The sequence below is a fragment of the Eurypyga helias genome, unplaced genomic scaffold, assembly GCF_000690775.1.
Source record: "Eurypyga helias isolate BGI_N326 unplaced genomic scaffold, ASM69077v1 scaffold5209, whole genome shotgun sequence".
NCBI classification, from domain to species: Eukaryota; Metazoa; Chordata; class Aves; order Eurypygiformes; family Eurypygidae; genus Eurypyga; species Eurypyga helias.
The window spans coordinates 41,407-56,261 of NW_010273898.1; the positions used below are offsets into that span (position 1 = coordinate 41,407).

General features: G+C 41.0%; 1 protein-coding gene across 1 annotated transcript in view; it reads left to right on the forward strand.

The window, feature by feature from the left end:
- LOC104515604 (insulin-like growth factor 2 mRNA-binding protein 3) overlaps positions 1–14,855 on the forward strand; it is a gene marked incomplete at both ends in the record, with an annotated part of 58,004 nt that overhangs the window by 34,138 nt on the left and 9,011 nt on the right. The window contains 2 exons of the mRNA XM_010159643.1: positions 11,060–11,111; positions 11,204–11,267. Of these exons, the coding sequence (XP_010157945.1) occupies positions 11,060–11,111; positions 11,204–11,267 (116 nt within the window). The remainder of the gene's footprint in view (positions 1–11,059; positions 11,112–11,203; positions 11,268–14,855) is intronic.

A 14,855-nucleotide genomic window follows, 5' to 3' on the forward strand; every position in this document is an offset into this window, starting at 1 on the left:
TGTGCCTAAAAATCTAGTTCCCCTTCTGTTGGGCTGAATATTTCGCTATGAATCAGTGAAAATTCAGAATGAAGTGTACATTCATACAGGCGTATACTGGGGATTTACACTCCCACTTCCCTTATTTTAAACAGTGCTGGCTTTTTAAATGTCAAAAAATTTAAATTTTCAGCTTTTTAAGGAGAACAAGTTGTTTTGACAAGAAGAGGTAGTTTATTGTATAGTAAATGTGAAACTGGTAAATGGCATACAACTTCTTTGTGCTCTGCAATATTGTTCACTTTTACTGTTAATTTATTACTACTACAGATGTGTTTGGTTCACGTTCAGGGGAGTATTGCTGTAGAGGGTACTTTCAGTGGAGGATAGCTTGTGGAGCTATGTACAGAGCAGCAGTGAAACAGGACTGGAGCCACTTACCCAAATACATGCAGTGCCTTTTCCACAGCATAAGAAAGAAATTGCATTGAAATCGAGGGTCCAGGTTTTGGGAAAATGAGTGTGTGGGTGGGTTTGTTTAGTGGCTGGTGGTTTTTTTTGTGTGTGTTTTTTTTAATTTATTTAAAAAAACCTGAGTGTATGAGTCTAGCACTTGGTGTTACCACGTTGCTCAGATGCTTGCACAAGGGTGACTTTTGAAAAGCATGGCTCTAATGGCATTTTTTAGCTGTGCAATCCTGATGTATTGGGCAGAGCTGATAATTTAGTTGAATTGAAAATTTTGCTAAAATGTGAGGCAGAGACTTTAGATCTATACTTTCATGTGGGCCCACTGGAGCCAGTAAGACTAGAGATGACCTCTGCTGTGTTGTGTTTGGCTTCTTGTGCTTTTCATAAGTAGGCCTGAGGAATAGCAGGTGATTTAGCTATGTTCCAGGCAGTCAATTCACTTTGAATGGAAGAAGAACAAACAACTCATACATTGTACATGTTAGTTGGTAGTCCTTCTTTCCTCTGTGAATTCCAATGCTTGTGAGGAATAAGGGTATTTCAGTTTTCAGATCTGTGCAATTATGGAGTATTAATTACTGCAAACAGGTGGAACGGTGTTAAACTTGCCTCCTTCCTGATTGCATCTCTTGTTTTCCCTATGTAAAAAGGGAAAAATATTCTAATTTTGTTAATAATGAGGCTGTACAATAAACTTGAAGAACTTGCTGGTGACTGAATAGATACTGCAAGGCTGTGAATGGAAAACCTTCTTTGTAGAAGGTTCTGAATGCAAGTAGGTGGAAGCAGAGATTGCTCTTGAACCATATTAGGTGTAGTTAACTCATTTAACCATGGCCATTTTCCTTGACTTGTTCGAGTCATCTTACTTGTCACTTGATTGCTCCTTCAAAATTGACACTTAAAAGTAATTTATAGTCTGCAGGCTGTCAGCTAGCACTCAGCATTCACACTCTGAATTTTGTTTGGGTATATATAGGTCAAATGGTATTAGCATAGTGCATCTCTTGCAATCTTAATTTCTCGTTTAGATAATTGCATTCAGAAGTTTGTGGGTTTTTGGTAAACATCCTCTTAAACCTTACCTTTCAGATTAGTGCAGGAGTTGGATGTAATGCTGGGATACTTTAAGCTACACTTGGAAATCATAGATCTTGGAAAATGTGTGTTGAAGAGACTATAGTGAAATTATGTTAAACTTTCAGATTCTTTGAATAACTTGGTTTTGGGTGTTTTAAATATGTGTAGTTTAATTTTTAAGACTACCTGAATAAGGTAGCTGCTAGATCATGTGTTTTACCACAAGAATTTTCTACACTCAAATCCTGTGATTTCCCTTTTGTTCCGAGGTCCATTTTTCTGCAGCTTGAGAGCTTTGACAGCACGTAATTGTTGTTTTTGCAAAGCTCTCACCTCTGCATTAGCACTATAGAGACCTTTACTGTAGATTTTATTTTCATCCAATTCTGCGTCTCAAAGTAATTCAAATACTTGAAGGTGGTGTTATTGCTCTACCAAGATCTCTCCTTGCTGTACAGTGTATTTAACTTGTATTTTTGGCTGACCCCAAGCTTGAATTCTTGAGTCCCACTCCAACCTCCTCTATTTGTTTCAGTGCTCAGTCCCCGCATCAGGGACTAAATAAGGTTGACCCTTTTCCTCCCCTCTCCCTGTAAATAGCCAATACAAAACCAGAGAGGTGGGTAAAGAAAAATTTCTCCAGCTGTTGGGATAGTTTCAGCAATTTCAGCTGTAGCTGTTACAACCACTCAAGTGACCGAGCTGCCCCACGAGTTATGAGACTGCTGCAATCAGCACCCAGGTACAAATGGATCCATGCCCGCAAAAGAACCAGGGAGGTGAGGTAGGTGACATGCACTGACAGCTCATGGGGAAGTTTTGTATGAGAATATCCCGCAACCCAGTCCATGTGTCTGTAAACCTCTGTAAATGCTGATAATTCCTTCCCTTCAATAGTCTTCTGGATTTCAGAGACTTGTTGAGAGGCCAAACCTTCTCTTAAATGTCTGGCCCACTTAGTGGGACTGCTGGGAAGCCAAAGGCATGGCATGCATCTTATGGATGACCAATTTAAAAAGGGGGAAGGGGAATGCTCTAAATATAACTCAAGTAAAATGCTTCAATCTTGTTAGTTTTTCCTGGTTATAAAGAGATCTAAGATATTCATGAAGTGGTTGTTAAGGACTTATCTTTTTCCTGAAAGCTTGTCATCTGGAGTCTTGTGCACAATAGAGGGAATGTCTCGGATGTGATCTCCATCTGAGTTCTAATATACTTTATTTTTATCTGTGCTAATCTGTGAACTAAATCCATTTTACAGGATTTTTCTCTGTAATTCCCTCTATCATTTTTAGATAGTTGTGAGCAGATTCTAGAGGAAATGCTTAATGTTAGAATATGGAACAATCTTCCCAGGAAAGATTTCCCTGGTATTAAGGCACTGAGTTGGCTCTGTTTCTACCAAGTACCTGTACCAGAAGGAACATTTTTTCATACATGTGGCTTTTTCATGAAACAGCCTGTGCTCTTGTCAAGAGATTTCTTGGAACTTGTAATTGTTGATTGTTTCCAAAAGATGATTCAGAAATTGATTTCAGTCTGACAGATTTCTGTTACAGTTGCAGGTTTCCAACTTTACAGAGAGCTTTTTTTTTTTAAATGAATGCACTATTATTATGCTGAAACTAAAAATATCAGACTAGCACCAGCCTTGTGGAGCAGTAATGAAGTGACATCAAGACTCTTTAATAGCTATAGAAAATAGCTTTCAGAAGTGCCTTTTTCACACACAAATGTGCACACACGCAGAGAAAAGAGTAAAGTGTATAGGAGAAATACAATTCTTCTTGATAAATCTTCCAATTAATAAGAATCCATTTTCCATAATGATACAGAGTTAATGAAATTGGGAGGACTGAAAGGTTGGGGTGGGGAAGGAAAAACGTAACCGTTTCCTTTCCGGTTTTCGTGGCATTGAGCAGGACATTGCAGCTTCACTGTGGGGCTGAGCAGCAGTCTTCCTGACAGAGACCAGGGCTGGATGCCTGCATGGGAAGGTGTCGAAACTGCCCGGAAAGCACCAATTGTATTTCAGTATAGTGCTGTGAGTAAAGCAGAAACCTCATCCTTTATCCCCGTGTATTTCCCAAACATTCCTTTAAAATTTGCTGGCTCCCTTGCTTTTGTGTAGTCTATCATTTAATCAACGTTGTGCAATGGATGCTCACTGGATAGTAATGCTTTTATAGCTCTTTTTCTTCCTTCCCTTTGGCAAACTACAAATGAGATCGTAGAAGTAGTGGAGAGTGTTTCCACTTAAACTGTCCGCCTGGATGGGAGAGGAGGCAGACGAACACGAGCTATAGTGTTGCTGCTGCTTCCCACTACGTTTCACAACACCCATCTGCCAGCCCGGCATGTGATCCTTCCCTCATGCCGAGCCACAGAAATGTCCTGGTAGCCCGTCTGCCTGAGGAGGAGAAGGGGGCCCCAGCAGTGCCCACGAGGAGATCCTGGGAATGGGGATTAGCCGTGTTTAAAAAAAAAAAAAAAAAAAAAAAAAAGGCAGTTGCTACCTTTAAGGATTGATCTTGATGGTGCTTTTTAATTTTCTGGAAATCGGAATGGGTATTGAGTCAGGAGCGTTCGCATTAGTGCTGATCTGGCTCATGAACTCCGACATTATCTGAAACTGCTCTGGAAGTTACACTTTTAGAGTGAGGAGAGGGGAGATTAATCAAGTATTTTGTGTTGCTTAATTGCATTCAGATAATGTTGCATAAATGCTTATTTTTCTGTTTTCAAACTTGTTTTCATTTAATTTAGATGAAGGGTGAATAGAAGCTGCCAATTTGGCCATCTCTACATGATTCGTTATTTCATAATACCTGTATCATATTCCCTCTTGCTCCTTTCCAAACTGTATTATCCTGCTCCCTTTAATCTCTTTGTGAAGGAGGCCACCCATGCATCTAATAAGCATTTTTCTGCCTTTCTCTAAACATTTCTCAAGTACTTTTTTAACCTCAGAGACCATTTAATGACATTTGTCAGCCTTGACATGATTATTTTTCTTTTTGCATCTCATACCTCCTTAGTGTAATGCACACTAATCTTTCCTCCCTGTCACACATTCAAGAGACTATTTCCAGCTTAGGGTGTAATGTGGGAACACGGAAGTACGCTAGAACTTTTTGCCTGCTGCGCTCAGTACCTGGGATAACTTTGTAGCCCAGAAACTTCTTCTGTAGTTTATTTTCAGAGCTTCATCAGAGTACTGTCTCCGTGAATTATTCCACCCTATGTATTGTTATTTAAAAAAAGGAAGGAGGCAGAATTCTGATGCTGATCTTCTGTAATGGTTTGCCATGTTGCTTACACTTGTTGGGTTCCTCTTAAATTTTTTCTTTAGAAGATAACCTCCTTCCATCTGTAAATAATGCTCATTATACTTCGTGATTTTTGGCTTAGCAGATGTAAGGCAGGTCCTTTTAAATGTTGTTCTTGAATACTAGCGTGCTTTTAAAGCATTTAGTCGTCTCTGTTTCTATTAGCTTCTTGGTATATATACATAGGGGGTGTGTATATATTAAATTTAAATGGTCCAGCAGTATTATCTGGATATACTTATAAACATGTGGTGTGTTGGGTTGGTTGGTTACAATAGTAGTATTCATGGCAGCATATGATGTTCCACCTGAGACCTATTTCCAGTTGCTTTGTATCTTTTGCTTAATTTAAAACACTGAAGTTGAAGTAGTCTGCACCATCTCTTACCTCCTTTTCAGTTGGGCATTTCAGATGCTCAGAGTGAGAGCGAGGTAAATAGGGACCTGATGTGTGCTCTTGGCACCACGGGGAGGGACATTGGCTTGGGTTAGAGGATGGCTCTGCTGTCAATTAACAAGTCCAGTGTGCAGTGAAGATGACTTGTCTGTAAGAGTTGTGCCCCAGTTACTCACCACACACTTTCTTAATTTTGCAGCAAGCCACGGTCTTTGAGGAAGACAAAACTTCTTTGGTTAGGAGAATCCATGGCTGTCATGGCAAATGGAATTCTGCACGTTCTGGTCTCTGGTGCTGCGTGACCTACTTAAGCAGAAGTTGCTATTACTTGCTAAGTGTGCCTTGCCCTCAGTTCGTCTTGTGATGAGCCTCAGGTCTCTCTTGCAGAAGTGCCATGTTCCCCTTGCTACCAAAAGTGGCTTTGAAGCTGCACTTTGAACATGCAGATGTGCTGAGCACTGTGGAAAATCAAACCCTTGGTGTCCGAATTGGTCACTCAATTAGTAGTTCCTTTGACAATTTTGGCTTTGTTCTCTGTGGTTCAGCTTTACATTCTTAAAACCCTGGTAATGCCACCTAAACAGAGTTGTATTATAGGGTAAACTTTATTAATAGTTTTGAACATTTGGATATAACTGTAAGTTCCCAGGAGAAGAATTCACTCCAGGGTTTGTATGGGATGTGGTAAATAAGCCAGAGTTATTGTTTTCAGGCGCTGCCTTTCTGGTGTGTGCAAACAATGACTTCAGCAGCTTCCAGACTTATTTTTCTGATTCTTCCAGACTATGGTCATGGTTTCATGAGACAGTAAACTGGGTATTGGAGGGCCTACAAGATGAAAAACACCATTGCCACATGCTGCAAGCAACTGAGCCATTGCAAACTGGCTTTGCTTACTCAAATGCCTTCAAGGTTTTGGAGTAACTGTCCTGGCAGACCACGTGCAGGTTTGGGTACTCCACATCTCTGCTTCTCTGATGTTACAAGGGACCAGTGTGCTCTGACCACCTTTTTGATGAAAACGGGTGAAGTTACCATGTTTGGGGTCTGGCTGGTGGCAGTGGTCCAGACAGGCTGGGAGGCATACTGGGTGACTTGGAGCCAAGCTTACCCGTCCACCATGGCCTTCAAGCAGGGGGTGCAGCGTTATCCCACTCCACTTTTCAAAAATGACTGCTTCCCTGGGGATTTTTAAAAGGCTTCTTCATGTTTGACTTTCCTTGTAAAGCTGTGCTAGCCAGGCCCCTTGTTGGGGATGCGTTTTTTTACCAAACTGAAAGTATTTTGAGGAGCCTTTTTGCCATCCTTGGTCATTGGCAGCTGGTGGGGCTGCGAGAGCAACGGCAGCTCTGCCGAGGTCCTGTTTCACTCATCATAGTCACAAAATGCCAGCTCTGCTTGCGTTGTGCCGCTAATTTCAGCGCACCAGGGCTTGGCGGGGTCACATCAGGCTAGTTGTGCTGTGTTAATACAATTAATTGAACAACCAGGCTTGATATCTGGAGTGATAGCAGCATTGCTCTGCACTCTTTACTTATACCTGGCTCTTTGTGTTCTTTCGCCACACTTCTCTGTTTAAATCAAAAAGCTACTTGCACACTGACAATGTTGTCTTGTTCCTCATGTTGTTGCTTGACTCCACTTTTTTTTTTTTGGTTAAATCACCGGGAAATTTCAAAGTCTTTGCAGCCAAAAATTTCCGTGTGGTCTTTTACTGAATTATCCTAATCTTCCTGTCTCTTTCTGCCTCTCTTCGTGAGCTCAGTTGTGTTGTTGAATTTTACCTCCCAATCACCATGACAGAAGTCACAGAAGGAAGTGTGGTGGTCTGATGGATTTGCTCTACACAAATGGAGAAAATAACTTCTGATTCTACGAGGCCACTGTGAAGTTCCCATCGTTAAGCGTGCGTGTGAGAAACAAGATATATAACTGTGCTCATGGACCAGATGTCTTGAGACTAATTTGCTTATGGCGTAGGGCAGAAATCCTATGGCACCGTAAGATGATGTGTATGGAATCGTCTGTTCAGAAAGTGTGGAAAACTTCTCTGGTTTGTTCAAACCAGAACTTCTCTGGTTGTTTTGTGCTACTTCTAAACCCGTGAAATCTGCTTTGAGAACCAGGATATTTTAATGTGTGCTTTCAGCGCTCAGCTCTACTGAAGAGCAACGCTTTCTTGTAAAGCAGCCTCGCTCGGTCTGTGGGTCTTGGTGTAGGGTAATGCTGTTTATAATGAAGTCAGAATTGGCTTTTAGAGCCTGATGAATGAAAGTCCACAGTATAAGACTGCAGCTTTTTGTGAGAGAGACATCTGTGCTATAACAAGAGCAGGAGACCCAATTTAGACAACTGCAAGAAGAAGAGCTCAAGAAAAGGAAAGACTTTTTTTTCCCTAGCTTAGATTAAATATTTGTACAAATAAACTTTTCAGCTGCTCATCAGAATTGCTGCTGCACCACCAACTTGGCTTTGATTTTTGTTCTGATTGCCCAACAAGGCTGTACACGAAAAGCGTTACGGAAGAGCAGCTTAAACAAAACATGTTTGTTTTGCAGCAGAACTAGAGGCTTTGGACTAGAGAGAAAAAAAATCTGGGGAGAGGGAAAAGACAGTGCGAAGAGAAATATGAAAAAATGAAGGATGTGAATAGAAACTGGCTGTTGCAGTAAATAACGTGTGAAGCAAGAAACACATGCAGGAGTTGTTCTGTGTATTGAAAGTTAGTTACGATAGAGGATCTTGCTTGGAATAGTCACAACGACTCCTCCCAGCTGGATCAGCTGGTTCAGCTAGAAGTGTTCTCACCCACGAAGCTTTCTCCTCACACACACACATATACCCGAACTGCTGCTGAAACTTTTTTACTAGTGCATTTAAAATACGATCTGGTTAAAAGGCTGCCCCTGTGGTGTTGATCACACTTAAAACCTTGCTGCATGAGACTGACAATGATGCAAAGATGAGCATCGACTGAGAACAGTGTTGTGGAGAGCAGGTGCCTTTGACCCAAGAGGTTGTTTTCATTTTGGTTAAGGAAAGCTCCAATCCTTTGCGGAAACTTCTCATAAACGTGTCTGGTAAAGCAACTCGTTTAAGGACATGGGAACTCAAATCACTTGGATTAAAGCCCATATGGACAGAGCCTGAAGCTGCTTAGAAGAGGATTAAATAGCAGCATAAGTGGAGAACTCCTGGTGAAGGGAGGTGGGATGCTGAATGTGCAATCCTGGGCCATTCCTCAGCATTAACAGCAAAGGAGCCTTTTGGTTCTTAGGCTTCTTGGAGCAGATGCAAGACTAGTGTGTTGAGAGGTTTTTGATGGCTGACCAGAGACATGCAGTTCTTAGAATGTAGTATCTTTAAAGTTGTGTAGATTCAGCTTTAAAGCATTTCTTTTCTTGGTGAAGCTAGTGACTTTAATACGTGGGTCTTAATGTAAAGGTATGCTTAGCCCAGAATACAAATTTAATATGGAAATAGCTTACAAAATATTGATTAATTATTATCCAGTGAAGCCTTGCATTACCTCTGACATTCCAGTTTTGATCACTTCCTGTATGATTAAGGATGAAAAATAAATGTTGTGATTTTTGAAGTGATGCAGCTTTGGGGCAGAGTGGGTATGAGCTGGTGGTCTGTGCAGTTCAAAGGTATTAAAAATGTCTCTTAATTCACCCAAGACTTTAGCTTGCATTGTAGTACAGTCTGCTGTGTAATACGGCACGTGTGTTGACGTAGCGAAGGGACAAAGAAATTGCTTTATCAGACTAACTCTTCAGTATCCCGTTTCAAGCAAACATCTCAGAATGGATCTCTAAGCCAGGGACATGCTTTGCTTTTCTCACTTTAAAACCCGGACCCCACCTGAGGTTCTGTTCACCAGCTGATGTCAGTGGAGGCACAATTACCACTTAAGCTGCCTGTGGAAGAAGGCTTTTCCCTAATCGCATGGGTGACTCTCCTGGCTTGTGTGGAAGTACAGCCACAAACCTGCGAGACCTCACAGCTCTCCCACTCGTCTGTGCCAAGGTTTCAATTGTCTTTAAAAGGATCTTCCACAGATTTTTAATTTATTTTAATCCCCTGGAGCATCTCTGCTTCAGTAATATTTGGCGAATTCCAGAGCAAACTTTTCCTTAGTTTCAAATTGTCAGATCTGAGGAGTGGCAGAAGAATTATTTTTTGAGGGGTTTGAAAAGGCAAACTCTGACTGGGCTAATCCCTACTTGTAGGAGGAAAGGACAATTAAGAACTTGTCTACAAAAACAAAACAGTTTCCAAGAAAACTTACTAGATCCTATACAAGAAGGATGGGGAAATGCTGCAGTGAGCAGTGCATTGCTGCTGCTAAAACTTGGTTTGAAATACCCCCTTTGAAATGTCTGTGCAGTTTCAGCTTCAGTAGGTGGTAAAAATTGGGAATTATACTGATGTAAGTTATCATTAAGTTTGGGCATATAAACTGCAAATACAAAATTATCTTTTATATTGTAGTAAAAGCATACAGTACACTAAATCATAACTTTGAATTCTTAATCTCGTGAGGATGTAGGCTCTGAATTTTACCTTTTTGGGGACGGTGGCTTGGTGCACACTCTGTTGCTGGTTACAGCAAGTGGAAGTGTACTGTGCAGAGAAGCCTCATGGGTGCATTTTTACACCTACTGCTTTCCTTCTGTCCTTGCTTCCTTGTTTCCTTCCTTTCCCAAAAGGGTTTCCTCCCTTTCATACTGATATTTTGCTTTAAGAGTCTCAACCAAAGTGAAGAATGGCACTCTGGTCACAGAATAGATTGTTTACTTTTTTACTTCTTAGTGTAAATTGTGAACTTTTCCAGCATAATTTAAATGCTTGAGACAACACATTAGGATGCAACAAACCACAACTGTGGTCTTGTGTTGTGTGCTAGTCACTGTTTTCTGGAACTTTGTTTCTCACTGGGAGGAAGCAAAAGTATATACTATGTGAATTTCTAAGTGATACAACTGTGGGTGTGTTAATGTTTTTACTGGAATATTCTGACACCTTGATTTTCCTACAAGTCATTGTTTCTTGCCCCTTCTTCATCCTCCATTTGACTAGAATAAAACAAATTATGCCAAATAAAACTACTTTATTTGGATTTCTTTTGCTCCTTGTTACCTGTTGTTCTCTAGCTTTATACCACAGGACAAATCAATTGTGACTTTCAAATAATTGTGAAGATTCTGTTGTGATTCCTCTGGAATGGTTCTGTGGACAAACTGTTAAAATAATTGTGGAACAGCTCTTGATATGCTCTTTTCTGGTTAATTTATCTATGTAGACAAGCCCCCATTAAATAAGAAAATAATATTGTTAAGCGTGACCTATGTGTATTGGGAGGAGAAAAAAAAACCTGAAACCTCAAAACCCAAACAGTGGCGGGTTTATATATGGGCTTGGGATACACGGGAAGATTTTTATTCCAGATTTGCTCTTCTCTAATTCTTCCTGCCTATGCTTTAGCCTTTTCTGAGAGCAGGTGACTTGGAGGTGTATTTTCAACTTTTGGGACTTAGTGTAGTGTGACTTCTTGGAGTTCTGTATTTCCACATTTATGAGGTTTTAAATGTTGCTTGTTTTCTTTCTCACATCAGAAAACCATACATGTGCTTGTTCTTCCCAAAATAGTTAACGCTTCTTCCTTAGCTGAGTGGATGTCTTAAATGCTCTATGTTCTGATATAATAACTTTAAATTTCAGTGGTTGTGACAGGCTTTTTTTGTTTTGTTAATCTGTTTTGAAACTGAAATCTGTCCTTTCTTTAACCCCTTGATAGGTGCTGGATAGTTTGTTAGCTCAGTATGGAACAGTGGAGAACTGTGAGCAAGGTATGGCTCTACTCTCAAATTGCTTTTCAATTTGTAGTGGGAAGTACGTGTGCACTGAAATTAACCTCCTCTTGTTGCGTTTTCCTCTCTAGTGAACACTGACACGGAGACTGCAGTTGTAAATGTAACGTATGGCAATAAGGACCAGGCTAGACAGTAAGTACCTTATTTACTCATTATAGTTGCCTAACTTGCTTTTTGGAATTCTTGTTAGGATTTTATGTGCAACTTTGCTTCTGATTAGTTAATCGATAAAATTATCATGTAAGCATTAACTTCCAAGAAACCATCTCGATCTTCCCCTTGCCATGTCTTTTGTGCTTTACCTTAATTTGCTAATTTTTGTCATCAAATTTTGCTGCACTTTAAATAAAAATAAATTAATAATTTTGAAAATTGAAAATTTGGGTAAAATTATTTGACTAAGGAGAGCAGAAATTTAGTGATTTGCCAGTGACAGGAGATGGGAGTTATTGCTTAATGATTTTTAGCCATGTTTTAAAAAAGCTTTGAGGTGCCTTTTTATGGTGTGGGCTGTTTTATGTCAGTTCTCTGGTTAGCAGCTGCTTGCTTCTCCTAATTGTTTGTTATGATTTTTCCTTTTTTTTTTTCTTTTTTTCTTTTTTAAATTAGAACATTTAATGCTGCTTCCAAACACAGAGAAGGTTGTAATCTGAATACCTAAAATAATGTATTTGGGCTTTAGGCCGCATATTTCATGCTTGTTGTAGCTTCTGTAGTTGATAACTTTAATCTAGATATTAAACTATAAAAATATAATGCTTTACTTCATGAATCCGTGGTTGTATAGCCTTTTCCCTTAAGCATCTATATTGTATATTATGCTATAGGTTTAATTTTGTTTTTCCGTCACAGGTAGAAAAAGGACTTGTTCTTTAATTTTTAACCTGGTGACATAAACATGTTCTTCCTTTCCTTCTAGCTGTAGCAGGTTAAACAAAATCAAACCCGTGGAATAACCTACAATGATCTTTTTTATTTTAACTTTGAAATTTCTGCCACCTTGTGGCTAACTCAAATAAGCGGTTAAAATGCAGAGTATGCTTATGGTATGCATTAATTCAAAATTAGAAATGAAATAATATTTGTACATATAATTAAGTAATTATGACTTCTGTGTAACTTGAATGCAACACATGTATTTAATCTTTCAAAGTGTTAGGTTACTTGTTACTGTATTCCAAACAAATGTGATGGGAAACTTCTGTCAGTGGTGTCTCCTGTGTACACTGGAGCTGAAGGAAACAGTTTTTCTTGAATTGACTATTTAACTTTTCTCAAAACCTGCGTCATTCAGCAAGTTCTGCTGTGGCTTTTAATTTGGTTGCTCAGTAATTAAGAGAAACGTTGAATTTGTAGTTCTGAAGAAAACTATGGTGTAACGTTTAAAATTCATGCTACACGTGCCACTTCCTTCCTGGAAAATGTAAGAAGGAAGTACCTAAAATACCATGGAAAGAAGCATGATTTTTGAGCTGTCTGTCCTCTGTGGTGTGGGTTCCGGGACTTGTGCACTCCCTTCTGAAACGGAAAACATCAACGTACGGTTTTTCCCCCTCCAACTGTATTTGCTACATTTTAAGGTCAGTCCTGAGGAAATGCTGAGATAAACAAAAACTGTGGTGAAGTGTCAGATAAAATTGTTTTGCATCAGAAATCACGTGACAATAACTGAAAACATCTTGAGTTTGAAGCAGGTGAATTGGCGTCCACCACGGATGTTGGAGGAGCACCAGGAGCGATACAGGCTGCATGGAGGGATAAAGTTGGGATGCCTTGAACAAGTAGGGCAAGTGATTTACTTCTGGGAAATGTTTGATATGGACACAGGGTTTTCTACGAGGACGAGTCCATTTTCTGTATGGAAAATGCTAGCTCACGTGGTGTGGGTTCAAAATGCAACTATGCAGCCATTTAGAAACCCTTAGGAGAAGTAGTGGCTAGATAGGGGTTTTTCTAGGAAAATAAACCTGTGAGGGATGGCAGTGAAGAATCCCCTCAAGACCTGTGCGTGTGTGGTGCTTCTGTGGTGGTGTTTCAGTTGACTGGGTTTCCCAGACGTGGCCTAGCTTTGCTTCTTGGAACTGGCTGTGGTGGGCAGCAATGGCTGGGGAAGGGAGTGGTATCTGGGTGCTGATAGCTGATAAAAGGCAGTGTTGGTCAGCCTGTGCAGTGCAGGGAGCAACATGAACTGACTTTATTGAAAGCTGCTTATAGTCGTTGAGAATCGGCAGCTGATAACAAGCTTTGTATTTGGAAATTGAGCTGTTTAAGGTAAATGATGCTTTTAGTGTTTGTTCCAAAAGTCATAGCTGTGACATGAAGTTTTCTATGTCACCACAGACAGTGGGTCCCCGCTTGTAATTGTGTCTTTCCTACACTTTTTGCAACACACAAACTAGCCTCACAGTTAGTAGTGCTGGCTGACAAAGCATGCCAAGTTGGTTCCCGCTGGATTGAGGCATGGCATTGCCTTGCCTGTTGGAGAGCATACTGGCAATGCCATGCAGTGAAGGTGCTGTAACGTTATCTGGAGATAGTTTTGATAAGCCATTCTAAACAAGTGTGGTATGCGTTGCTTAGAGGATGTTACTTTTGCTTCCATACATCTGGGAAATGGAGCCGTCGTCTGTCTTGCTAGTCTTAATTGTAGTGGCAAAGGGGTTTTTTTTTTTTCCTCTAGGCTGGTACTGCAGTTCAGGCATATTCAGTACAATAAAGGGCTGCATGCAAAATCAACTTGGAAGCCAAAGTCTGAAGAATGCTGCAGTCCTTTTGAAAAACAAGGTGGGCAGAGCATGTGGCACCCATAATCAGAGATGCACAGCTGTTGACTTTAGTTAGAATGAAGGTCTGACTTTGACCTGTAGTAGTGATGCCTCCCTTGCCTAGCTGGACAGGTGTGAGGCTGTCTTGGCAGAAGAAGCAGGATCATGGAACCGTAGAATGGTTTGGGTTGTAAGGGACCTTAAAGACCATCTAGTTCCAACTCCCCTGCCATGGGCAGGGACACCTTCCACTAGACCAGGTTGCTCAAAGCCTCATCCAGCCCGGCCTTGAACACTTCCAGGGATGGGGCATCCACAGCTTCTCTGGGCAACCTGTGCCAGTGCTTCACCACCCATGAAGAACTTCTTTCTGATATCCAATCTAAATGGATGCTGCCCCCCTAAAACAATCTAAAAGAATGCTGCTCCTCATGTTATCTGGGCAGAGCAGAGGAGCCAGTATGGCAGATCAGGTACTTGTGGGAAACATAGAGCTGTGCCTGGAAAACCACCCATTGCCATCTGGTACCGTGGGTAGCGAGGAGAAGGCTGGGATGCCAGGGTCTCTCTGTGACCCCCATCTCTCCCCGCCTCTCCTGCAGGCACGTGGGTGGAGGAGGGACTTGTTCCAAATCAGAAACTGCCCCTGCTGCTGTCCTTCCCAGAAACAAGGTCCGTACAAAGCATGTGCATGCTGCTGTGACACAGGTAGTCACAGAATGTCATGGCTGGTTATGGAATGCTCGGAAGAGAGGAGATGAGAGAGTGAGCAGCAGACCCTGGAGCCCACAGTTTGGTTTGAACAACCCAACCAGCTGCATGTAGGTCCTGGGGCAGCTTGGGATGTGCTTGCCAAAGGACACACCCTCTTCTCCAAATATTGATCCCTGACTGCAACCAGCAGGACATGTTGATCATGTCCTTGTGATGTGCTGCCACCTAAACTATGGCTGGT